Source organism: Ursus americanus, chromosome 30 (assembly GCF_024610735.1).
Source record: "Ursus americanus isolate L20-20 chromosome 30, mUrsAme1.1.p, whole genome shotgun sequence".
In the NCBI taxonomy this organism is placed as follows: Eukaryota; Metazoa; Chordata; class Mammalia; order Carnivora; family Ursidae; genus Ursus; species Ursus americanus.
This window is the reverse complement of record NC_142156.1, coordinates 8,582,506-8,609,841: the sequence shown is the minus strand read 5'-3', so window position 1 is coordinate 8,609,841 and position 27,336 is coordinate 8,582,506. Positions and strand designations below refer to the sequence as shown.

The 27,336-nt window shown below is 46.5% G+C and overlaps 1 protein-coding gene across 1 annotated transcript in view; it reads right to left on the bottom strand.

Annotated features, from left to right (window-relative positions):
* Positions 1-13,201: 13,201 nt before the first annotated feature.
* Positions 13,202-27,336, bottom strand: part of CORO1C (coronin 1C) — a 72,488-nt gene continuing 58,353 nt past the window's right edge. The window contains exons 4-11 of the mRNA XM_045791505.2: positions 25,573-25,702; positions 22,492-22,673; positions 21,171-21,290; positions 19,926-20,030; positions 17,748-17,893; positions 16,090-16,147; positions 15,741-15,986; positions 13,202-14,153 (exon numbers count right to left, since the gene is read on the bottom strand). Coding sequence (XP_045647461.1) covers positions 14,034-14,153; positions 15,741-15,986; positions 16,090-16,147; positions 17,748-17,893; positions 19,926-20,030; positions 21,171-21,290; positions 22,492-22,673; positions 25,573-25,702 — 1,107 coding nt within the window. The 3' untranslated portion in view covers positions 13,202-14,033. The remainder of the gene's footprint in view (positions 14,154-15,740; positions 15,987-16,089; positions 16,148-17,747; positions 17,894-19,925; positions 20,031-21,170; positions 21,291-22,491; positions 22,674-25,572; positions 25,703-27,336) is intronic.

Sequence of the window (27,336 nt, the reverse complement as noted above, 5' to 3'; positions counted from 1 at the left end):
GCTTAACATTTCCTTGGCCTCTGTCACTCACCAGACACCGTGCATCATAGCAGCTCATAGAAGGCTCAGAGCAGTCTTTTGGGGGAAACTGAGGCTCAAAGCGAGGCCGTGCCTTGCTCAAGGTCCCACACAGTAGGGGGCAGAGCCAAGTCCAGGCAGCCGGAGGGAAAAGCCCCCTATCGCACCCCGTGGCCTGTGAGGGTGCTGGCTCGGGATCCGCATGCAGGGAGTTCTGTCTGTAGAGCAGCAAGTCCTCTGCGTAAGGAAGGGAGTAACTTAGGGGCCGGGAAGTTACCTCAAGGTAAGACTTGAGCAGCTAAATGTGCCTTGCCGAGGAGCAAATATCGCTACGAGGATTCCGGCTCGTGTCGTCTGTGTGAAGACCAGAAAAACCACATCTCATGATTCAAGCATTCAAAGTGAGCAGGTTTCCACTTCCACAGGCGAAGCCCAAAAAAGGCCTCCACAAATGCCTTCAGAGAGCAAAGCGATGATCCTTAACGTGAAAGAAACACTGGAAAAAACGTGCAAGTCCCATCCTAACGGAAACCTGCCCCTCCGAGCGTGACACGGGTGTGACAGCTGCACGTATGCTGAATGCATACCGAGCCCTCACGCCTCGTTAGTGGAAAAGCAGGTGTAAAGATGTATAAATAGGGTACTTTTAGCTGTGGGTGGGTGCTCTGAGGAGGCACTGATGGAAATGCTCACAGCAATCATCTCTGGGTGGCCCAGTGATGGGGGGCCCTTCTCTTTCCCATACATCTTCCTGCCCTATATTTTTAGACAGAAAAATGTAGATAACGACATATATGTCAGCTTTATTATCAGGAAACAGAGACTTTAAGCAGCGCAAGGACTTGATAGATACCCAGATTTCAGGATGACTTGACATTTACCACCGTCTGTCTCCACCCTCCTGGGGTGTTTGGGGGACGGTCCCTCCCACGCCCCAGCCCTGTGTTTCTCAGGGCTCCCAGCTATGGTTTCCCAAGGCCCTTGGCCACAGCGATGGGGGCCAGTCACATCACTTCCTCAAACGTTCCTCAGCCTGACTCTGGAGGAGTGTCTGGAGGGGTTTAGGAACCTACTCAGACATCGTAGACTAACCCCCCCAAGGGGGCAACTCCTTCCCTAGAATAGGATCAAGGAGCTTTTCCTGTAAAAGGCCAGAGATAGAATCTTCTCAGCTTTGTGGATCTGTCCCAAATATTCAACTCCGTGGTGGTAACATGGAAACAGCCAGGGTCCATATGTAATAAGTGGGTGTGGCTGTGAGCCAATAACGCTTTCTTTGTAAAAAAAACGGGCGGAGGAACTGATTTGTCCTATAGGCTGCAGTTTACTGACCCCTGACCTAGAAAAATGAGAGACATTGGCTATGGGGAGAACCAAACCGGAATAAGAAATGAATGGGTCCCCGCGAATGGACAGAATGAAACACGGGTCCCCTTAAGACTATGCCGCTGGCTTTCTCAGGGCAGGACACATGCATTGAGCCCTGAGTGCCAGATACTGGGATGAGCTGCACACAAGACACCTACTGTCCTTGCCCTCTGCGGGCCTACAGATTAGTGGCCAGGTCAAAAGCCACCATCCAGGGCCACTGGATATAGCCAGGTGGAAAAACAGGGGTCTGAGAATGAGGAGAATTGAATCCTTGCCTCAAGCTTGCTGTGTGGCTTTAGGGAATTCACTTGACCTCTCTGGGATTGTCTCATCTGGAAAATGGAGGCATGAATGCTTAGTGCAAAACAATGCAAGGAAAAATAAAAGTCCAAGAGTAGGTTGGGCTGCAGTTGTAGGCAGAGCCCAGTCACCTCACCTGACTCCCTTGAGTCCATCTATCCTAAATCTTAAGAGCAAAACCCACAATGAGTCTCAGGTCCCTAGCCCTCAATGTATAATCCTTGCTCCAAGTGCAGGAACTCTCTCCCTATGCAGGATTCAATGGCTCCCCATTGCTTTTTTTTTTGTTTTTTGAAGATTTTATTTATTTATTTATGTATTTATATATTTATTTATTTGAGAGAATGAGCAGTGGGGAGGGGTAGAGGGGAGGAGAAAAAGAAGGGGGGAGAGAGACAGAAAAAGAGAGAGAGGGGCGCCTGGGTGGCACAGCGGTTGAGCGTCTGCCTTCGGCTCAGGGCGTGATCCCGGCGTTCTGGGATCGAGCCCCACATCAGGCTCCTCCGCTATGAGCCTGCTTCTTCCTCTCCCACTCCCCCTGCTTGTGTTCCCTCTCTCGCTGGCTGTCTCTATCTCTGTCGAATAAATAAATAAAATCTTTAAAAAAAAAAGAGAGAGAGAGAGAGAGAGAAAGAGGGAATGAGAGAGAGAGAGAGAGAAGCAGACTCCCTGAGCAGGAAGCCCAACTTGGGGCCAATCCCAGGACCCAGAGATCACAGCCTGAGTCCAAGACAGATACTCAACTGACTGAGCCACCCAGGCGTCCCTCCCTGTGGCTTTTAGAATAAAGACTCAAATCCCTGACATGGCAGCCAATGACTTGACCCCTCTTCCCCTCCAGCCTCATCTCACTCACATGCCCCCTTGTTCTCTGCTCCAGTGCCTTCTTTCAGCAACTCTTATGTTTCCTCCTGACACAGGACCTTTGCACATACAGTTCCTTCTGCTTGGAGCATTGCTTACTGCTCATCACCTGTGTAACTCCTACTCACAATTTAGACCCAGTTCATGTGCCATCTATCTCCTCAGGAAAAGCCTTTCCTGACCCCCGACCCTACTCTGAGATCTCAGAACACTGCGCCCCTCTCCAACATGCATGTCATTCCTTGATACAAATCTCTCTCCCTGGAAGCTCCAGAAGAAACCCACTGCCCACCATTGCATCTCCTGGGCCAAGCACAGTGCCTGGCATATAAGAAAAATAATGGCTAACACTTATCAGGTGCTTCCTCAAGCCAGGCACTGTCCTAGGCTCTTGACACATTTGTCACAATTAAACAAACGTAATTTAATATGTCACAACCGCCCTTCGAGGTATTATTAGTATTCTTGTTTTTGGATGGGGGGAAAAAAACCAAGGCCCAGAGAGGTTAAGTAACTTACCTGAGGTCACACAGCTAGTAAGTGGGAGAGCCAGGATTTAAACCCAAGCTCTCTGATTACAGAGACTAAATTCAATCATGGTAGATGTTTGTTGAATAGATATACAAACTGTCACTGCTTCTCCTGGCAGACCCTGCCCATTACAATTGGTCCAAGGGGATGCAATGCTCCCCACCACTCTCCAACAGGATGTGAACTGCTGATGTATGGCGCGGGAACCACAATCAGCAAAGCCAGTGAGTATTAGGTTCCTCTCCATTCGGACCCCAGTGGTGGGGCTAGCCTGGGAACCAAGGGCCACTTATGGGCCTTTTGGCAAACATGTGCTCCGAGGGGGTTCACTAACCCGTTACTGCTGGAGCAGCCCCATTTTAAAGCTCACTGGGCCCCCCACTTGGACAAGCAAAGATCTGACATCCGAGCAATCCACCACCTCCTTACACCTGGGCACCCCTAAGTGGTCGTCCACACACTAAATGAAGTTTTGCTTACATTAGCCGATGGGTGACAATGCTTGTAGCTGCCACGTGATGGTGTTCACCCCAGCTGGGCGGGGGCCTGTCTGGTTGCATTTCGCTCCTCTGTTGTTTCTGGGTGGGGAGTGGAGTAGGGAACTGTTCACACCACTGACCAGTATAGCTGCCATGTAGAGACAGAGGAAAGCCAGCAAAGCTTACCTTCGACCTGGTATTTACCAGGCATAAGCAGGTCAACCGTGCATTCAGCTAGTGAGGAAAATGAGAGAGAGAAAAAAATTAAACACTTGTGGAATCCTGAAATTTTGTACATGGGCAAGGACTGCACCTGACAGGCCAGGTATACAGCTGAGACCTGAACATCTATTTGTAATTTGCTGGGAACTCATTGTGGTTCCTCCCCACCCCCCTAAGATGCCCATTTCCCTGAAAATGGGGAAAACAGAGGGGAAAATGGGGTCACATCTAGAATCATGCCTGCCTTCTAAAGTGGCCAATCTGCCTCCTAGGAAGCTGAGGCTCAGGGAAGGGCCCAGGTGGATTTCAGTCTAGGTTGGCCAGACCAGACCACAAAACCTACAGCTTCGTTTCTCTGTGGCAGCATTGGAAAATGACCCACCATGGGTATCCCTTGTTCAAACGAAAGCAGCGATCTCATAGAGAACAAAGTTGCTTTAATGACCGGGAGGTGTTGGGGGAGGGGTCATACCCAAGGGCCTGCCCTCCCCCCTTCCCCAACACACACATACTCTTTGATTGAAGGGAGGGCTCACAGGCTGTGATTTGCCAATATGAAACATCTAAAGGGGAAATGGACACTTTGGGGCCCACCACAGATGCGACGCAATTCCCCTTCTCAAATGGGAACAGAACCTTGGGGAGCCCTGGATTCTGGCTGTCACTCTGGGCAGCCCAGGAGCGGCTTCTGGGATGAAGGTCTGCAGAGTGAAGGTGCTCCTCCAGAGTAATGGAGAACAGGGGCTCCCCAGGGTCTCACCACGTCAGCGTGGATGCTGGAGAGTGGCCAACGCAGGGGCTGGTCCCAGACCTGGAAGGCCAGAGGGTAATCAAATATAGAAATGTGCTCAACTCAGGTTTTTCCTACAGTAGCAGGTGAAGATATCAATGCCTCCAATGGACACCCCGAGCACTGGGTCTGGTGGTACAGTGATGGAGAACTCTGGATCTCAGACCTCAAGGGGCTCTGATGAAGGAGAAATACCGCCAGGAGGAAGGAGTCTTGGTTGCAAACTTATCTCAAACTGGCTTTAGCAGCAATAGGATTCCTGAAGTAGCCCATGGGATTTGAGGCTAGACACGTAGCTGGATCTTATGCATGGATTCAGGGAACTGAAGGGACCAGCAGCTTTTTCTCCATCACTGCACACTTGCTCTGCCTGCTTGCTCCTGACTGTCCCCAAATCCCAGGCCTCTGTAAAGGGAAACTCAGATTCGGTACCACACAAGGTGGCTCCAAGGGGCACACTGGCCCAGCCCGGTGAGGGTCACATTCTGGAAGCAAAGTACTGCCACACAGACAATCCAACAGCATCCCCGTCCCCAAAATGTCTGTTTTCATTCATTTATTTAGCAAATATTTTTATTTTTTACTATTTTTCTTAAGATTTTTTTTTTCAATTTTATTTGACAGAGACAGAGTGAGCACAGGCAGAGGGAGCAACAGGCAGAGGGAGAGGGAGAAGCTGGCTCCCCACTGAGCAGGGAGCCCGATGTGGGGCTCAATCCCAGCACCCTGGGATCATGACCTGAGCCGAAGGCAGACGCTTCACCAACCGAGCCACCCAGGCCCCCTCGCAAATATCTTTATTTCTTTTTTTTTAATTTAAATTCAATTAGCCAATATATAGTACAGATGTAGTTTCAGATGTAGGGTTCAATGATTCATCAGTTGCATATAACACCCAGTTCTCATGACATCATGTGCCCTCCTTAATGCCCGTCACCCAGTCACACCATCCCCCCACTCACCCACCTCCCCTTCTGCAGCCCTCAGTTTGTTTCCCAGAGTCAGGAGTCTCTCATGGTTTGTCTCCTTCTCTGATTTCTTCCCAGTTTTCCCTTCCTTCCCCTATGATCTTCTGCACCATTTCTTATATTCCACTTGTGTGAAACTGTGTAATTGTCTTTCTCTGATTGACTTATTTCACTTAGCATAATACCTTCCAGTTCCATCCACATCAATATAAATAGTAGGTATTCATCCTTTCCAATGGCTGAGTAATATTCCATTGTATATATGAACCACGTCTTCTTTATCCATTCATCTGTTGAAGGACATCTCGGCTCCTTCCAGTTTGGCTATTGTGGACATTGCTGCTATGAACATTGGGGTGCAGGTGCCTCTTTGGATCACTACATTTGTATCTTTGGAGTAAATACCCAGTAGTGCAATTGCTGGGTCATAGGGTAGCTCTATTTTTAACTTCTTGAGGAACCTCCATACTGTTTTCCAGAATGGCTGCACCAGCTTGCATTCCCACCAACAGTGTAAGAGGGTTCCCCTTTCTTCACATCCTCGCCAACATTTCTTTCCTGTCTTGTTAATTTTAGCCATTCTGATTGGTGTGAGGTGGTATCTCATTGTGGTTTTGGTTTGTATTTACCTGATACCAAGTGATGTGGAGCATTTTTTCATGTGTCTGTTGGCCATCTGGATGTCTTCTTTGGAGAAATGTCTGTTCATGTCTTCTGCCCATTTCTTGACTGGATTATTTGGTTTTTGGGTGTTGAGTTTGATTTTTTTATAGGTCTTGGATACCAGCCCTTTATCTGTAATGTCATTTGCAAATATCTTCTCTCATTCCATAGGTTTCCTTTTTATCTTGATGAAGACCCAATAGTTCATTTTTCCTTTTGTTTCCCTTGCCTTTAGAGACGTGTCTTACAAGAAGTTTCACTCTAGCAAGTATTTTTAAAAACAATCTGCCAGACCCTGGGGATAATAGTGCATGAAATGAATTCCTGTCCTTGCGGAGTTTATATTGAATTCAGGGGAGACAGTCAAAATCTCAATTGAAGTTGATAGATCTGGTGGGAATAAGGTGTTATGGGGAAGATGGCAGGGGAGAGAGAATGACGTGGTAAGCCTTGCAGATACCGGGGTGGAGGAAGGATGGGTGGTCTGGAAAGAGCCGTGCACGTAAATACCAAAGGTAGGAGGCCTCCCGAAAACAAGGGGACATCAGGAGAGGCGGGCAGGGAGGCAGCTGGGCCAGCCAAACGTGAGGAGGCCAGCTTAGTGGGAGGAGAAACCATAGGGGGTTTTGACTCTAAATATGGGGGTCAGCAAGCTTTTCCTAAGTAGGCCAAATTGTAAATATGTTAGGGTTTGTGGTCATAGAGTCTCTGTTGCAACTCAACTCTGAAGGTATAAAGGAAAAGCAGCCACTGATGTTGTTTAAACAAACAGGAATACTGTTGAATACTTCAAGCTCACTAAAATTTGAATTTCATATTTTTTTTACTTGTCACTATTCTTTTTGAAGTTTTTCCCCCCATTTAAAATGTAAAAAAACCATCCTTAACTTGTGGGCTCTACAGAAACTTCCAGCAGGGTGGATTTGGCCTGTGGGCCTCAGTTTGCCCACATCTGCCTTAATACCATTAATGGTCACTCTGGCCACTGTGTTGAGAGCAGATTAAAGCAGGAAGCAGGAAGCTTGGTTTAGAAGATGTGGTAGTACATTTTATGTCAATTTGATTGGGCCATGATTATTTGGGCAAATATTCGGTGTGTTTCTGTGAGGGTGTTTCCAGATACTAACATTTGAATCCCTAGACTGAGGAAAGCAGATTGCCCTCCACAGTGTGGGTGGGCCTCACCCAATCAGGGAAGGCCAGAAAAGAACAAAAAGGGGGAGATAAGAGGGAACTCCTTGCCTGACCATCCTTGAGCATTGGTTTTTTTCGCTGCCTCTGGACTCAAACGGAAACATCAGGTCTCCCGGGTCTCCAGCTTGCTGACAGACCTTGGGACATGTCAGTCTCCATAACTGTGAGCCAGTTCCTTACAATGAATCTCTTTCTCTCTACATATGTACACATCCTACTGGTTCTGTCTCTCCGGAGAACCCTAACATAGAAGCTCAGTACACACCGGAGAAGACAGGGATGTGGACTAGTGGGTTAACAGTGGCAGTGTGAGAAGCATCTGGAATATGCACATAATCTGAAGCTACAGCCAACATGAGTGGCTGACAGCCCATGGTGGGATATGAGAAAGGAGATGGGAATCAGGTAAGGTAGCAGGCAGGGAGCAAGTCAAGGGGGCTCTCAAAGAGGAGGCTGAAAAGCATGGACTTCTTCCTGGAGACAAGGGGAACCACTTGTGTCCCCCTCAGAGATCTTGACAGATTCTGTTCTAGAAACCATGACTCTGGAAGCAAAAAAGGGAACAGGTGGGCGGTGGTAGAGGAACCAGTCACAAGGCTGTTCAGACAATGGTCTGTTCTCTCTACAAGGGGAAGTTTCTGGCAGGTGCCCAGATGCCTGATTCTCTACCTTGCCAACTTTTGTGGCATTTTCATCCACTGCCCTTAGTAGAAACAGGCCAGGGTGGTAACTCATTTTACTGTTTCAAGGAACTGCAGCGGAGGGTGGCCGTATGCAGTCCCAGTTTAACCACGAGGTGCCTTCTCTACCTTCTAGAACCCAAGCATCATCTTGGCACGGAAACAAACCTGCAACAACTTCCTGTTATTTATGGGGCAACTTCCCAGTTCTCAGACCTCTCCGTGCAGCCCACAAGCTTGGATTTTGTTGCTAAAATACTGATGGTTGATTTCCCGACCGTCAGGGCACACAGCTAGCTTCAGTCTGAACACCAAACACAGCTGGACCACTTGGTCACTTGCTCAACTACAATTTTCTCCAGGACTTTCACATCCTCACCAGAAAAATAAGTACTTACCCACTGAATGCCAAGACAACAGAATCACGACTAGTGTGTGTGGTGGGGGTGGGGCTGGAGAGAAGTAATAAGAAAGCAAGGCTATAATGAAGGTAAGGCCGGTTGCTCGGGACCAGAGTGGCACTCAGCGGAGGTGAGGCTCAACTCATCTGGCAACCCACCCCCTCAGCTCCTGCAGCCCCTCAGGGCCCCCAGGCACCCTGTGTGTGACCTCTTCACACCGTAACCTCTTTGCATCACCTGGACTAGTTAGCAGCGAAGGTACTTGATCCGTGTCTGAAGTCCTAGCTCACACAGCACCGGGCACCACACAAGCTCCTTCTCTTTCCCTTTGCAACACTGAGGACTGCTGGTCCCGTTCAACCCAAAGCTTTCCCGACAGCTGCCAAGTGCCTGCTAGACCTTCGTCTGAATCCTCTCTCTCTGGCGCTGCTGCGAACCCACTGCTGTCATCCTTTCCAGAAATAGCCATGTAGTCTGAGGCCAGTGTGAGAAAGCTTCTCCACTGAAAAACAGACAAAAAACTTAGCACCCTGTGGTTTTGGTAACAGAAGAGATCTTGTTATCCGCCCTCCTGAGTGGGGCACACCGCAGTGATTCACTTGTCTCCCGAGCCCAGGCTCCCTGGGCAGCAGGGCTGGCAGGGCTTTCCGGTCACCTGAGCTGTGCTCCTCACCCAAACACACCCCCCACCACCCACTTACTAACTCGGGCCCTTAAAATCTGTTTTTTTACCTGGCTGCATTTCCGTACAATAAAGCTGCAATGAACTGCAGATTCCAGCAGCTTCTCTAAACTCCCCTTTCTCCACATTCCAGCCAACCTAACCAACTTAGCAGCCACCTTATCCTTGGGTACTTTTGGATCTGGGGCGGTTCCTCCCTCCCCACTTCTCCATTCCACCTTTTCCAGAAACTTGCCATCGGGGAGCAAAGCTCATCTGACTAGTGTCGCCTAGCAACCTCCTTCCACCTGTTCGTGATAAACCACCCGCTGATAAGACTGAACCCTTGGGGGGGGGGCAGGAAGGAAGGCCACTGCTGGCACATCAGCCCTCTCGGCCTCACCACTGGACACACCCCACCAGGGAGGTGAGATCACCTCCCCCTCATGTAGAGCAGGCAGCTGGGACAGAGATTAAGCATATTAAAGTATATTGCTTCATATCATATTGGTTGAAAATCTATTTCCCAGCTTCCATGACCTTCACCTTTTTTGACATTTTAAAGTCTTATGTAATTTGATTTTTATGGAGCCAATCTAGCTTTTCCTTTGCGATTTAAAAGGTTTTCCCCAAAGTCTAGATAGAAAAGGACTTTTTTTTTTTTTTTGGCTGCAAAATGGTGGTTTATTAAAGCACGAGGAAAGGACCCGTGGGCAGAGTGAGCTGCTGCCCCAGGGTGGTGAGGGGTGGCTGATTACACACTATGGGGTTGGGGGAGGGGAGGAAAAGGGAGGTTTCAAAAGGATTTTCGTATGCTAAGGAAGACCTACAAGATACCAAGATATGGGAGGTCTTGCTATTGTCAAGTTAAGGTTGTATTTTTTTTTCTAAACTTGAAAATAAAGTTTCCTTCCATTTAACTACTGACTCCATCAGGAACAGACGCTGGTGTCGCTGGGCGGCTCTTAGGAGTCCCTGCCCCCCAGAGCTACTTGTCGTTGCTGTACCACTTCCCTCCCCCACTGATTTAAGACGCTTGTTTCAACGCCTCACTAATTCATCGTTCATACATTATTTTAATAACTTCTTTCCGGGAATAAGGGCATTTACGAGAAATATAAAATTAAGTAAAATCTAATTAAATAAAAATTATCCACAGCTGGTACCTCCACATAGCAACAACAAAACTTTGTTGATTCAACACGTAAATATACGTCATACATGTATGTATCCTTAAGAGGGCTTGTCAAAAGCAATCTGTCCTGGGCTGCTTAATTAACCAACCCTGCTCCACGAATTTTTCCTCTGCTAATTCCTGAATAGCTCTCCCACTAGTTTCCTTGGGGCAAAATTCCCAGAGGTGAAAACCCTGGGCCAAAAGGTAGGAACGTTGAAGACTTGAGATCTACCTTGTCGCACTGCCCTCTTGGAAAGCTGTGCCAATAAGCATAAACCCGCTCCAGCCTCGCAGGAAAGGACTCTAACAGGAAAGGGGCACTGTCCAGTATTGCCTGTCTGAAGGAGGAAAAGGGGTGTTGGCCATGACTCACGTTCAAGCCCACTGATGGCTTCAGGACATTCTAATGTGCTAGCCGAAAGAGAAGGGCCTCTTAGAGTTAACAGATTCTTAAGAGCCAACAAAAAGTTTTTCTGGACACAGAATAAGAACAGCAAGGGAAGTAGCCTTAAAAAAAAAAAAAAAAAAAACGGAAGTCCTCCCTCAGTGGGGCCTGGCTGGCCGTCTGGGGCTGACATGGTGACCTTTAGGTTTTCTGGCATAGAAGCAAGGCAGCCAAGTGAGAGAAAGCCGGTCGTCAACACCTCACACATGCGTCTGCCCCCTGACCGGGGGCATCCCGGAGGGGCACAGACAGCGTCTGACCACTGTACTTCCTGCAGCCACGCATGGGCTGACCACGAACCCGGCTGACCACGCATGGACCGACCACGATCACGGACTACAGCAACTTCAGCAGAATGTACTTGAGGAGGGAGAGCTTTGTGCCAGTTATTCATCATGTCTACAAACCTTTGGAAAAACCAAACGGTGGGGGATTCTTTGCTACAATCACTGAAATGTCATGAGACAGTATTTGGGTGTAAAAAACGGAAGCTAAAAAGGCCATGAAGTTCGAATGACCCTGAAAACCCTCTGTTAAAATAAAAATCACAGCTAAGCCGAGACGGCTGTACTTGTACTGAAGAAAACAGTACTTTCGGAGGCGCAGCCAGGGACTCAGCTGGTCGTAGTCACAATGTCAGCCACGCGGCAGTGGCAAGGGCTGTGTGTGTGGCCAGGTGCGGGTCTCTCTCTTATGAACGACATAGGATTCGTATCCCTCCTTCAAAGCAGGGAAAGGATGCCTCAAGATTAGCAGATCTGCCCCAAACCCCACCCCTGGTAAAGGCTGGCGGCCTGCTGGAACCCGGCAGCAGCCCTCGCTCCGCTATACCCCGCCCGGCCTCCCCTTGTGCTGGAGCGCAGCGGCCCACCCACACTACCCCTGTACTCACCCTCAGAGAGGAACAGTCGCCCAGCTGGTTCCACTGAGTCAGAGAGGCTGTGGGCTGCCTTAAAGACAGCTGAGGTGTGAAATAAACACGGACACCATTTTGTAATCAATGATTTTTTATCTTTGAAAATGGAAGCAAGTGTTTTGACAGAAAACTATGGCCGCTCTATAAGAGCCGATCTAGGAGTAATTCACTGGTTTTCCTCTGGGATAGCACGGCTTTAAAAAGAAAAAGAAGGAAAAAAAAAACAAAAGAAAGACACAACAGGAAGAATAATCCACAAAGCTTCAGGCGCCACCTTTGAGCCTGGCTGGGCATCCGTTCATTAAATAAGTCATAAACTACATGCTAAGATCAGGGTAATTTCTCCCTGCCCTCTGTCTTCTCTTTGAACCACATTCTCGATGGTGTTCCACCACCATCAACAGTTTACTTAATTTGATATCAGAACCTTAAAACATTTCCGAATCTTCAAAATGAAGGTCCTCAACAGATTATGTTGAAAAAGAAACATGTACAAGTTTTGAATATAAGTCACTGTGATTATTGTTTTCCTCACATGTCATTATCCACTCCAATATTAAACACACACACATACACACACAAAGCCACACCAAACATTGAGGTGCCTGGAAGTTGTGGAGGCAGCAATCCCAATACTGGGTAAAAACATGGTACCTTTCCCACACGGACATTAGCCCCAGCTCGGCTGTGCATTCCAACCCACTGTCGCCACACTCCACCTCCAACCAGGCTCTGGCAGGAACAGGCATGAGAGCCCCTGGGTGGGCCCACTGGCACTATACGTTTCATGTTCAACCACAGACACTCACTCGGCCCTTCCCAGAGATTCCCTAAATCTTGCTCCTCAAGCATGCAAAATGAGAACATGGAAATGGGAGAGAAGTCCGAGCTCACCTAGGAAGGGAACAGGCATCAGAGCTCAGTCGCCGGCCCCTGCGTCTGGGGAACCTCCGTGTGAGCTGCAGGGGCACAGCAGGTTGCTTTGTGTGGAGGGCGCAAAGGGACGAGCTGGTACACATTAAAGCTACAGCAGAGGCCTGTGCACCTGGTCTGGCTCCTGCTAGACCGTTCTCCTCACTCTCAATATTCAGTAGCACCCTCTGGCCTCCTCTTAGCTGAATGTGGGGAGGGCTGAAAGGCAGGGAGGACAGGACTGGCTGGGGGAGCCCTGAGAGAGGCGGCTGCACACATGAGACTGTGGGAAGGGCAGGGGCTCTGGTGGTGCGGGGAGAGCCACTGCTGCCTCCAGCACAGCACAGGGACGGCAGGGGATGTGCGGGAAGAGCAGAGGGTCATGTGGGGGCACGCACTCCCCTCCAGGTTCCCTAGGTCTTAGTCCCCTACTGTACTCAAGAGCTAGGCAGGCTGCTGAAGTGGGCAAGAAGGCGCACCCCACAGTGGCCTCTGTGGCTTCTTGTCCCGGGTACCCTTGTCAAGTATTGACCGAAACCTGAAACATGATGTTTAAAGTGATCAATGCAATAGATTCTATGTGTATAACAAAACTGCAGAAACACATGCTAGTTTAGGTTAGATTATAATCATCTGAAGCACAGGATAACCAAGAAGTGAAATTCCATTCTGGTACAACCACCCAGTTTCTAGAAAAGAGAAAGGAAAGAAAGGAAACAATACAATAGGAGCTTTTTTGATCAGAAGACTCCATGAAAGGAGAGGGTGGTGATGCGAACCCACGTGATTTTTCAAGTCTTCCTTCTGTACAGTCATGAGGATGACCAGGTTTGTGCTGCAAACGAGCCAGCACCGTGTGGCTACTGCTCTGATTGTTCTCGGATGAACGTGTATACAAAATAATATCTTATCTTCATTTAGTTTATAAACATACACAGTGCTGTCCCTTTCAAATTAAGGAAAAAAAAAAAACCACACACAAATACTGCAAAGTAGCAAAATACAAGGGGGGGAAAAGCTACTTTTGGTTTTGGCAACAATAAAAAAAAAGAAATATAAAAAGCAATGTGGCATTGGTCCCTGTTTATAAAAAAAAGGTACTTGGGCATGACACTGAATCAGAATTGGTTGGTTTTCTAAAATTCAGAATATCTGGGATTTTAAAAGTAGCACTTTTGTCTTTTAAAAGTTCAAGTCACATAACACTTAAAACATCAAAAAAGCTTTCTGATAAAAAGCTCAGCTTTTCAATCACATTTTGTTTCTGCAAATCTGGGAGACGAATTGAGTTCTTACTGGAATGTGGCCTATCGCTGGTTGACAAATGTGACACGGAATGTCTCCGAATGGCAGTGCCTCCCTTTCGCCCTCCCTGGGACCACGCCAACAACCAGCTACCAAGCACAAGTTCCTGCTCCCATTTGGGGGTGGGGGTGAACCTTCAGGCCGCGATCTTCGCCATCTGCTGTTCTAACTTGGAAATGCGCTCATCTTGATTGCAGATTGTGTCTTTTATAGATTTGATCTCTTTTAAAATCTCATCCAACTTGGCTTCGTTTTGCTAAGGAAACCAGACAGGGGGGAGGTAGAGAGGGAAGACGTTACTAAAACGCAGTAAACAAAGCTTACCACAGTTGAGAATTTATAAGGCATACAATCTAATTTTCTACTTTGGAAGTGGCAAGCCACAGCCCCCAGATTGGGCCTTTCGAGTAAGTACTGCATGGTCAGTCCACCTGCCGCCCACAGCAGAACTAGGGCCCCGAAGCGCTGCTCCCACTCCCTGTGCCTGTGCACTTACCTGGACTGAGACTCAGGACACAAACTGTGGGACAGGACCGATCCTTTCAAGGCTGCCCCACAGCCCAGCCACCCCATGCAATGCCATCAGGAGTAACTTCTATGTGACCTGGGTCAGGGGTGAACTTCCAGAGGCTACAGAGCTCCTATCATCTCCCAGGGAGGGTCCTTCTTAGGAGCTAAACCCCTTGCCCTGCTTGCTAACTTTTCCGAAGAGGCCACAGTCTCTCCCAGGTGGAGCTGATTCTTTTGGAAACCCTGCAGGCCACGGCGCCTCACGTGGCTTCCTCAGTCATGGCCAAAGCACCAGCTCCTCCAGGTACCTTGGCTCTTCATTCCACTCACCTTCTCACTGACAACTCACTGTCTTTCCTCTGGCTCCCTGGGATCCTGCCCCACTCCCGCCAACTCCCCATGCCCTGTCCTCCCTAGCTAGACCCTGCTCTCCCAGCGGGGGCCATGCGGGTCTCCATCAGGCTTTGGTTCCCACCACTCCACTGAAATGGTTCTTGCCAGGAGGCCCAAGATCATCTTTGCTGCTAAGTCTCACTCACCACCAGATGCTTGTCTCTGGAACACTCCTGCAACACCTGAACCCTCTCACCATTCTTTCCCCTTCCTGGGACCCTCTCTTCCCAGAACCTATAGCCCCATGCTCTCCTGTTTCATTTCTACCCCAGTCAGACATGAATGTAAACACTGGGGAGAGGCAGTTAAGAAAACACCCAACAGGGACACCTGGGCGGCTCAGTCAGTTAAGTGTCTGCCTTCGGCTCAGGTCACGATCCCGGGGTCCTGGGATCAAGCCTGCAATGGGCCCCCTGCTCAGCGGGGAGTCTGCTTCTCCCTCTCCCTCTGCCCCGGCTTGTGTTCTCTCTCTTGCTCACTCTAATAAATAAAACCTTAAAAACCAAAAAAACCCCACCTAAGCAGCTCCTGTGTACTCTCTCAAAGATGGTAATAGACTGACTTCTACCCTGGTCATTATAAAAAATACAGCTAAAGGAGCCAGAAGTGGCCACAAGCTCATAAATGTCACAAGCTCATAAATGTCATGTGACCAAGGAGGTTCTTACACGTTCTCATTCACTAAAAGCCCTGAGCCTGGGGCACCTGGGTGGCTCTGTCAGTTAAGTGGCTGCCTTCAGCTCAGATCATGATCCCAGAGTCCTGGGATCGAGCCCCGCGTCAGCTCCCTGCTCAGTGGGAAGTTTGCTTCTCCCTCTGCCCCTGCCCCTGCTCTCCCTCTCTCTCAATAAATTAAAAAAAAAAAAAAAATCTTAAAAAAAAATAAATACAAGCCCTGAGCCAGCCAAGCACACCCTCCCCGCCCTCCTGCAGTCCTTACCACACTGGCCGTGTCTGGGGTTTTCTTGGGGACATTGATCAGGTCGCACTTCTTATTTGCAGTGGGCTTGCTATCCAGAATGTTCTTCTTGACCACCTTGAGATCCCTGTTTTTGCCAGGAATGTATCCATGCTTTAAGGAGATGAGGACTGGATCTGCACTTTTCCCCTCAAACCACTCCTCTGCCTCCAGTGCTGCTTCAGGCCCTGCTGTGTCAGGATACAGGTCATCTTGGAAAAGGTCGGACTGCAAGAGACATTTTGGGGAAATCCTTAGATAAAGAAGAAGACAGACCTGGAATTTTAACAATCTTTTTAAACGTGGATTGCCTAGGGAACTGGGCACTTACCTTCCTGGGAACAGTCATGATAATAGGCTCACACTTTCTCTCATGAAGTTTGAAGAATCTTCAAAGGGGACATAAAGGCAAAGTTGTATTAAGTGAAACAGGAGTCCAGGTAACAGGCTTCATGACTGACAACTAGTCTCCACTGCTGTATGGGATATGAAATGCTCTATCACCTAGCTCATCTACCCTGGGGAGCAGGAACAATTGCGTTCCCATTTTCCAGATGAGAAAGGAGAAGCCAAGAGTAACTATGCCAGGAAATGGCAGACTGGAAACAAGAACCAGGAACAGAAGTCTGTGCTTCTGGGGATGGTCCAACTCCAGTCCTCTGGGGGCTGACCAGCCGTGGTGGAAACACCACCACCACGATGATTCACTTATATAAAAGTGACCAAGTCAGCAGGCAGGAGAGAACGAACACCTAGTATTAGATAGCACTGATGACCTGGATGACGGGTGTTCTGTCAACTAGAGGTGTCTGAACATTCGTCAGCATAAATGGGATTTTTATTTTTTTAAAGATTTTATTTATTTGACAGAGAGACAGCCAGAGAGAGAGGGAACACAAGCAGGGGGAGTGGGAGAGGAAGAAGCAGGCTCCCAGCGGAGGAGCCTGAGGTGGGACTCGATCCCAGAACGCCGGGATCACGCCCTGAGCCGAAGGCAGACGCTTAACGACTGAGCCACCCAGGCGCTCCAGGATTTTTAAAAAGGAAAAGGAAACAATCCTAAGCTTAAAATTTTGACATCCAAGTAAACCACATCATGTCTAACACTTAAGAAAAATCTGAAATTATCCAAAGGGTGGAAAGAGTGGGAACCTCTGTAGTCCGCTTGGCAGTAAAAAACACTGCCCTAGGATTGACAGCCAGCTCAAGTACTGTGTGCGGCGGCACGATCAGCACAGGGCCCAGCATCTAACAAATGCCCAGGAGATACTGAACACGTAGGAGGTATCCTGAATAATCGATTATGCTTATAGTCTTTTAAACTTTTAGATGACAGTAAAATAAAGGCTTTCCCGAATAGTGGAGGCAATCTTCAGTTCGGATTCAGTCTACTTTGAACCACATTTTGATGAGATTGACTTACACCATAATTTTGAATTATCTGTGACAGCTTTCCTTCGCTATTCCAGGCAGAGAGAATTAAATGTATTTTAAAAAGAAACTTCTAGTAATCAATATAAAAAGGGGCTTTTAAAAATTATTTTTCTTTTTAAAGATGTGTTCATTACTTGTGTGACCAGGACAGCATAGTTAGGCAGATGTCCTCAGAAATGTAGTGTTGTGGGGCACGTGGGTGGCTCAGTCGCTTAAGTGCCCAACTCTTGATTTTGGCTCAGGTCATGATCTCAGGATCGTGAGATCCAGCCCCACATCGGGCTCCCTGCGGAGCCTGCTTCTCCTTCCCCCTCTGCCGCTCCCCCTGCTTGTGCTCTCTCTTGTCTCTCTCTCTCTCTCAAATGAATAAATAAAATCTTTTTAAAAAGTAAATAAAACTCCATGTTCCTAAGTGCAGGCAGGAAACGAGACAGCAATTCTACACCACAACAAAGGGCACACAGCCCGGCTCCAGGCACGACTGGTAGACGCACTGCTCTTGCGTAGCGCATACGGCACAGACAATGTGAAGACTTCGCAGGACCGATTCTTTACCTGGCAATCTCACATTTGTTAACATCGAGTCCCCTCTTGGGCATGTAGCCCATCCCTCTCTGAGGCTCCTTGCTGCTGAATGTGTTGAGGTAGTGGACGTACGGGGATTCATCTGTGATCTCGAAATAGCGGATACTGCTGTCACCCTACAAGAAATCGGAGACAAGTTTGAGCTGAATGTTACCTGCAGCATCTGGTTGAAGTGGGGTCTCTCTCCCCTCTGAGGCCAGCATTAACTGGGACTTTGCCTCACTGGCCAACCTCTGGTTTCTCTTCGGAGGAAGAGGATATGATGGTTTCTCTTCCTGGCAAAGCAAGCCCTCTCTCACGAGATGCTAGCATGTCCTCTACACGGTCTCCTCTGCCTCCTACGAACGAAGGCGCAAACTGTACCCCTCTGAGCCGAGACCCCACGGCGGAGTCACGGCAAAACGCTAACACCTCTGGCCAAGAAACTGCAACGGCAATTCAATGTGAAAAAACAAACAGAAGTCTAGTAGGACTGTGGAGAAGGCAATGACTGATTCTCAGGGGCAATGGAATGGTGGTGTTCACAGACCTGAGGGCACTAACGTCGGACAACCAGATGATAATAAGAGGTAAGATTTTTATAATTAAGAAAATTAAGAATAAATAGTTCTTAATTATTCTTAATTCAGTATCCTTAACTCATAGTAATTCTTAATTAAGAAACTCATTAAAACATAGTATCCTTTAACTTGAGAAAATAGTGCTATCTCGTTGCAGTGTGTCAAATTCTATGATAATTTTGCTTAGAAAGGTCAGATGTTTTTGGAAATCTGAAGCATATGCTAGTCTCTCCAAGTATAACTAACTGTCACACAGTTATACCAACATGAACCACCAAGGCGGGCTGCCTGCTGGAAGCAGTGTGTGTGTGTGTGTGTCTGTGTGTGTGTGTGTGTGTGTGAGAGAGAGAGAGAGAGAGAGAGAGAGAGAGAGAGAGGGAGGGAGAGGGAGTGATCTAAATAACCAGGCAGTATTATGCCCTTGTCTACAAGTCTCTCATTTTGCATGGTTTCCACTTGTTTCAATGATGTAAATATCTAAAGCAACGGTAAAAAAGCTAAACACGGACAAATACATTTATTTCCTGCATACTCAAAATAACCTTCCACCTCATGTTAATAATATCTGGGTAACCGCTCCTGTTATTTGTTTTGATGTACTCCATGGCAGCTGTGAACATCTGAAGTAAAATGACTTTCAAGGAAACAGACAAGATCCCAGTTTCTAAGCGGCTGATCTACGACCGTGTAAAGCATGCTCGGTCAACTACGCGAAGCGAAACCTCTCCGGCTTTACCTAGCGAGGGGCTAGCTAACGGGTTTGGGGGAAATACATCAACAGCTCCAGTTGCATTAATTCATTTATTTCAACTACAAAAATTCTAAGGGAAATTGAACCTACAAAAGAATAAGGAACATTACGGTTACTGTCCACTAAAAAGAAACCATCATCATCAAGCTAGCGACACTGTAGTTACGGAGATGATAACGCAGGAAGGCAGGCTTTCTGATTTTAGTGTGGGGTCTTCCTGTAACAACTGTCACCTCCTGAAACTAGGCACCACATACTTTCAAGCCCAGGGCCCTAATGCTGAGCTCCAGGAGCCCCTGGAGACTCTCTGAGGCCTTCAAAAGCTCCTATCTACAAAGCACTCTTCTCTCTGCAAGTCCATGGCATGTGGTGGTAAGCACCTACGTGTCCGTATAGGGCTACCCGGTGGGTTTCAGCACTAGATGTGGCAACCTCCTTACTCATTCATCAGACCGTTATAGAGCGATCTAAAGTCCCGGAACACCTGGCACCAGAGGTGAAAGGACATCAGTGTGCCTTCTTTTTCTCACTAGAAAGCCTGAGCAAAGATATCCCTGTCAACATTTGCCCCAACACCAGAGCCCCAACCCTGCTGCAGTCGGAAGTCCTGAACACAGCGTGTTATTACCACACAAATGACAAGTTCAAAGGGTCCAGTCTCAAGACGGAAAACACACCAAAATCATCAGTCCTTATTTTAGCTTAAGACACACACACAAACCAGATAAATTAAAATATTAAAATGATGTAATGCATTGCCCATCTACTAAATCTCTGAAGGATACTTTTCCTCTTACAAGATTAACTTCAATATGAAACATTAAAATGACTGTTTACCTTTCCACATAAGTAGATGATACTGGTGTCAGGGTCATAGAAGGGCAGCAACACCCCATTGCTAGTGTCCATTTCATGAAGAGCGATTGGTTCCTGCATATTTTTCTGGGAAAAAAAATACAAATATATATACACACACTTTTTCACAAGGTGAATCATTCTTTTATCCCTAAATTATGTGAGCAATCTCCTAGAATAATGAAAGGTTGAACAATGCACATATAACATTCATACATGTAAATACCAATTTCCCAACCCACTGAAAACTGTGTCAGTTTGAAAACCTCATCAATGTACATATCAGTGTGATTCCATGATGAAGATAAGAAAGACAACCCTTCTCCTTTGTGACTTTCTTTTTTTTTTTTTTTTTAAAGATTTTATTTATTTATTCGACAGAGATAGAGACAGCCAGCGAGAGAGGGAACACAAGCAGGGGGAGTGGGAGAGGAAGAAGCAGGCTCACAGCAGAGGAGCCTGATGTGGGGCTCGATCCCAGAACGCCGGGACCACGCCCTGAGCCGAAGGCAGACGCTTAACCACTGTGCCACCCAGGCGCCCCGACTTTTTTTCTTTTTAAAAAAATGTATTTATTTAAAGTAGGCTCCATGCCCAATGCAGGGCTTGAACTCATGACCCTGAGATCAAGAGTCACACACTACTGACTGAGCCAGGCAGGCACCCTATTTTCTTTTTTAAAAGAAATTTTTCTTATTGTAAATATACATTCTTCAGCTAAAGTTACAGAAAGACTATAAAAATCATCCCATATTCCATAATCCCACAGCCCGGTGGGTGGCAAAAACAATGACCATTTTTGTCTACTTCCCCCCCCCCAACACACACACTGAGATCATAGCGTATATTCAGTTTTGTTATTTTTTTCTTATGCTACTCTTAACATTTTCCTAAACATGACTATTTTGATTTAAACATTTGATCATATTCTTCATAAAATAAAGTTCAGAACTTGTTTCCCAAGTCCCAAACACTGGCTTCTTCATACTTTCTTTTTAAAAAAACCTAGTCAACATAGACTACTTGAGAGTATTAAGAATGCATTTTTATAATACATTTAGGCAATAAGTCTCCAGTGAGGATGAGAATGTCACATCCGATTTAAGACCAGTAGGGGTTCAGAAAACTACACTAAGAATCCTATAATCCATTTACCCACCCAAGGACCTGCTCAGAAAAGGGAGAAAGCTCAAGTGTAAGCCAATGGAAAGGCTGCGAGGGGCATACCGGGTTCCAGAGAGCCAGCTGCCGCTCACTCATGCGGCTGAAACCAGTGGTAAAGACATTTCCGTCAGCCAGAAAGATGGCTCTCATGGGTCTTGCTCCTTCATGTGCTTTCTCCTTCTCCTGGGGGACCAAGAACAATAGGCATATTATATTCAAACTGCAAAAAAGGTGAGGTGGGGTGGGGTGAGGTGCGAAAGTGGGGGGGCTCATACACTGAATCCAACCCATGTCCCCCATGCCATTCAAATTACCAGGTGTGCACACGTGTGTGTGTGTGTGTCTGTGTTTGTGTGTGTGTGTCTCCTCCCAAGATGAGAAAACAAAGAGACAATGTAATCTGGCCAAGGTCCCTCAGCTAGTTAGCAAGCAGGAATGCCAGGAGTTAACTCAAAAGCCTCAATCCTTTCTACCATGTCCTGCTGCCAACCCAAGTCCATGCTCTGCAAAAATAAAAAACATGAAAGGACTCTGCCAGATGTCTGTTTCTCAAGAGGATAACCTGAAAGTTGGATGTACCCTATGGTTTCTACCAAATTCACTGGACAGAAGGAAGTCTAGTTCAGTTAACCCCTTCCTTAATCTCATTTGCTCATTGAGAGTGCACTAATACAGTGAGGCCTGGAAGATTCTAGTGTTGAAAGCACTTTGTGCAGGGCCGGGCAAGTCCCCAGTGCTCAATAAGCACTAGTCATGACCGCTACCCAACTCTGAAGAAGTAAAACTGCCAAAGAACCAGCACACCCCAGAGAGAGGCATGTGAGGACCAGAGAGCAGGGCTGATGCAAGACATTCTGGGATCCAGCACCTACCGTTTCAACCCCAGCTCCAGCTCCAAATGCCCATCTTCTGTCATAATGGGTGACCTGGTGAGGCCTACTCTGAGTGGCAGAAACCAAGCCACTGAGCTGAAGAGACAACCTACGGCTTCTCTGTGAGGTACTCCGACGATGGTTGCAGGAAGGGGCAGGGATCAATTAATCAATACTCAGCACTAAGCCAGGAATGCAGTTAACTGTTTAGGTTAGCTGATCTAGACTTGTAAATTCTCAAGGACTCTGGTGAACTGATGAGAACTTTGTTTCTTTGTGAAAAATGGTCACCAAGTGAGAGATAAGATTTGTGTAAGTGCTGGAATGCACAGCTCTGAAGGGTGGCTGGGAGGCAGAAGCCTGTACAAGGCTCTGCGGAGTCACGGTCCAGCATCTGCAGACAATGAGGCTCCACTGACCAGGAGCGAGGCCTCTACAGCCTGCCTTCACAAGCAAAGTTCACACTCACTGAGTGCTACAAAGACAGGGGGTTTTGTCCTAAGCATACTCACAGCAACAATCTCTTGTTTCCTAGGATCGATTACTCTCACTTTCTTGTCTTTGGAAGCTGTGCAGATCAGACTGCCGTTCCGGTTCCAGCTTACGTTGTAAATCATGTCTGAATGCATATCGTCCAAGTTTATAAGGGCTTCCCCCGTCCCCACATTCCAGATGATGATGGCATTATCACAGCCTGAAAGCAAGCAAAGCCACATCCCTCAGAGATTAGAAACACCTGTGCAACAACACTTGAAAGCTACAAATACAGTGAGGAGACATATGCACGGAAAGAAAGACGCTGATTATAAGTGGCTCTACTTATTTGTTGGGAGTTAAAAACTCAAGTGGCAAAGAAAAAAGACATCTGTATAAAAGAAATGTGTTAAAGGAAAAATACGGCTTGCTAAGCTTGGGTTCATATGAAACAAACAAAAAGCAAAGACCAAAGAACTCTAAGAAAACAAAATCCTATGTTTTTTGAGTTAACTGGGGCTGGTGGACCCCATGTGATCTTATTAAGCTTCCTTTTCTAGTAAAACCAACATCAGAATGAATACAGTTTGTTTCTTCTCCAGCAGAACTAAAAATAAAGAGTTTAAATAACTGTTTAGAACACTCAACAAAAATGTGGGACAGCAAGTTATTCAAATCAATAATGCTGTAAAACATGGTCTTACATTAAAGAATGGTAAATCAAGTAAGCGGAAGGGAAATGCATGTGCTCAGAACAGATCTTTATCTTTAAAAGGGGAGAAAAATAGGTCAAGACTGGGCTGATCTAAGACACCAAAACTGTAATCAAGTAGGCATGTGGATTCAGAAGCTGATCCCTGAAGAGGACACAACGCTGATGCAGCCACACCCCTCTGCTCATCGACTGCACCTTGCTTCATCAGGCCCAGGACCTCTTTTTTATTTTATTTTTTTTAAAGATTTATTTATTTTAGAGGGGGCGGGTGGGGAAGGGCCGAGGGGGAGAGAGAATCCCAAGCAGGCTCCCTGCTGAGGGACTCGATCCCAGGACCCTGAGATCATGACCTGAGCCGAAGGCAGATAGATGCTCAACTGAGTCACCCAGGCACCCCACCCAAGACTCCTTTAAAAAGCAGGTGCCATTCATTGCTTCCAGGACATTAGTTCAAGGATAAAGCAAAATAAGGGATGGCTATCCTGAAGACAAATTCTTCCCAATAAGCCAATTTTGTAAGCACTTCAAAAAACTTAGCCACTGATATCCAGACACCTAAGTTGTCTATGGGCTAGAAACAGGAGACTGGAAAAAAAGCATGCACAACAGTAAGGTGGCAGCTGAACCCTGGGGTGAGCCCCGACCCTTCCTCTGCCTTGTGTCCCACAGGCAAACAGGTAACTTCAGCCACCATGGATGGATCATGCGCTCTTAAAATATGCACAACGCCGCCATCAACTGCTCTCCTTTGCTTGTAAAAGGCAGACTGGGGGTCAGTCAGCTGATGATGCCCTACGTTCGACCTTGATGAAAAGGGATGGCAGGAAAATTTCCATGATGAGGAATTCCACCTCTGGAACTGTTTTCTCTCCGTATCAGGCTGAGTAGAACATGAGGAGGGTTCCCAGGCATAGTTACTGGTGATTTTAACTAAAAGAGAGAATTCTATACAGCATCTTTTTTGAAAAGTAGTCCTTGGTTTCAATAGGTACCTGGTGTTAAGTTTTTAAATTTACCTAACAATATCACAAACACCCTCTATTCCTAGTTAAAAACTCAACTGCCCCCTTTCTTTTTACTGGTGAGGGGAAAGATCTTTAAAATTCTACTACTAACATTAGCATTACTTTGTCAACAAATCAATTTTATTAAGGTATAATTTACACTCTAACGCACCATTTTAAGTATACATTTGCTAAATTTTGACAAATGTATATATTCATGTAGCCACCATCACAATCAAGATATAGAACATTTCCACCATCCCATGAGGCTCCCTGTGACCTTTGTATTGCTTCTATAAAAGATAAAATCTCAAATTGTAGACAGAGGACAAGATTTCTATAGGATAATACTTTACTCAAGTGGCAAACCGAGAACACTAAATCTTGGTTCGAGGGTTCTGCAGTGCTGTTTAACACTCTTAAAACAAACAAACAAAAAAAAAAAAAAAAAAAAAAAAAAAACAAACCCCAGAAAACCTCAATGTCCCCAAATAGGGGCCTGATCAAATAAATGAAGGTACCCAGACAACGGACTGTTACGGCGGTGTTAAAAATATCACAGGCATGGGGCGCCTGGGTGTCTCCCGGTTAAGCATCTGCCTTCAGCTCAGGTCATGATCCCAGATTCCTAGGACTGAGCCCCACGTTGGGCTCCCTGCTCAGTGGGGAGTCTGATTCTTCCTCTGCCCCTCACCCTGCTCTCATGCTCTCTCTCTCCCTAATAAATAAAATCTTAAAAAAAAAAAAAATCACAGGAACAACATTTAACGGCACATGGACAGGACCACAGGGCACCACTAAGCACAGAAAGCAAGTCACATGTAAGGTTTCTGAACCCATCTTCGTGAGTAAAATCACTTATGTATGTGCACAAAAGTATCTTCTGGAAAGAAACGTCAATGATGATACTCCCTCTGGGTGGGTGGCAGGATTACGTATGATTTTATCTTCCCCTCTTGTTTATATATTTTCTATAACATACATGTTCTACTTGTATAAGGAGAAAAACCAAAGTATCTTTTTAAAAGAAGGAGATTTGCCTAAGAGGATCACCCCAAAGTTGCCAATAACATTCAGAGCTGGCACCCAGGGCTCCTACCAGGGATCCTCCTGCTATATCAGGAATAACTAGAACTGTGGTCCAGGAAGGGCCCCAGCAGGAGCCATGAGTCTGCTGGAATTCTAGGTAAGAATGTATCTGTTCATTTCTCTAGGTGAGAAGTCTTGAGTCAGACTGCCCAAGTGGCCTTCACACACAGACGTGTGCATGTGGGCAGGGGGGCTGTCAGCCACCACACCTTGGCCCCTCACCGTCGACTCCTAGTGAGCTGCTTCAGATGTGCACAGCACACATTGAAACGCACTGGCTACTCTCCCCTCCCCCACTGCTTAGCTCCTACCTGCGCTAAGAAGTACATTGCGGGCAGTCGGATGCCAGGCCACGATGCCAACTCTCTTCGAGTGGCCTTCTAAAATCACCACAGGTTCGGTCAGGGAAAGGGTAAGTCCGTTTTCTGGGATCTGCCACACCTGTTGGGAAAGGAAGCAAGAGGGACCATATGAGGGATGACCTTTCACTGTCACCTCTCCTGTGACCATCCAGTTTGCTGACCTGTATAAACAGAACACATACTGGTTTTTGGATGAAAGGCAGAATATTGTACAACTACTCTATGCAGTTTTTTAAAAAATGGAGTAGGATATTAAAGATCAGAACATCCGTCAGGCCTACAAAATGTTGCCGCTCCACTTTTACTTAATAGTTAAGATTTTATTTTAAATTCCCTGTTAAGTTCAAAACTCTCCAGTTAAAAGTGTGCAAAAAAAAAAAAAAAAATTGGAAGAGGAACAGGGAACAACTGAAGCACCCGGGATAAGTAGCACTGGGGTGACAGCCCCCAGCCGAGCCCTCGGTTCTGGAGGGGAGAGCAAACTCCACCCACCAGGGCTTGTGGGGGATGGTGCAGTTTTTAAACCATCGTGTTTTCTGTGATTTATTTGGAAAATAAAAATACACATAATAGTTTTGTAACATCTACCATAGAAATATCTTACAAAGAAAAAAAAGATAAACCAGACCTCACCAAAATTAAAAACTTTGCCTTTCAAAGAACACAATCAAGACAGTGAAAAAGAACATATAAAGAACTCTTGAATCAATAATAAAAGGAAAATAACCCAATTTTTAAAATGAGCAAGGAATTTAAATAGAACATTTCTTCAGAAAGATAGATAGTTACAGTCATTAGGGAAACGCAAATCTAAACCACAATAAAACACCAGTTCACACCCATTGGGAGGCTATAATCAAAAGACAGACAGTGAATGCTGGTGGATGGGGGAATCGGAGCCTCCACACTGCTGGTGAGCACGTAAACTGGGGCAGCCGCTTTGGAAAAGTCTGGTAGTTCTCAAATGGTTAAACACGGAGTTACTATATGGCCCAGCAAGATCACTCCTAAGGTAACCCAAGAGAAACGAAAATACGTGTCCACACAAAAACTTGTACGTGAATGTTCACAGCAGCATTATTCATAAAAGCCAAAATGTGGAAACAACCCAGAAGTCCAGCAACTGAGAAACGGATAAACAAAATGGGATGTATCTACACAAGGTAGTATATTTACCCACAAAAAAAATTAAGTACTGGTTCATGCTAAAACATGGATGAAGCTTGAAAATACTACGCTAAGTTAAAAAAGCTAGTTCCCAAAGACCACATATTGCAGGACTCTGTGTACATGAAATGTCCAGGACAGAAAAATACAGAGAGACAGAGAGTAGACTAGTGGTTGCTTAGTGCTGGGGACGTGGGGGCAGTGATAGCTAATGGATACAGGATTTCTTTCTGAGGTGATAAAATGTGCTAAAATTGTCTCTGGTGATGGTTTTACGTATCTGTGAATAAATTAAGACCATTAAATTGTACACTTGAAATGGGTGAACTGTAGGTGAATTATAGCTCAATGAAGTGGTTTTAAAAAATCTTCTTGACTCATGAAGACACACAGAAGATTCATCATATCTTAACTGGGGACATGCCTGGGTGGCAGAGGGGGATGGGAATGGAAAAAGCATTAGATGGAAGGGACAAGAGACTATGACAGTGTTAGACCAGAGTTTTAACAGGTTAAGAGACACCCTCTAAGAAGAAAGAACCGATT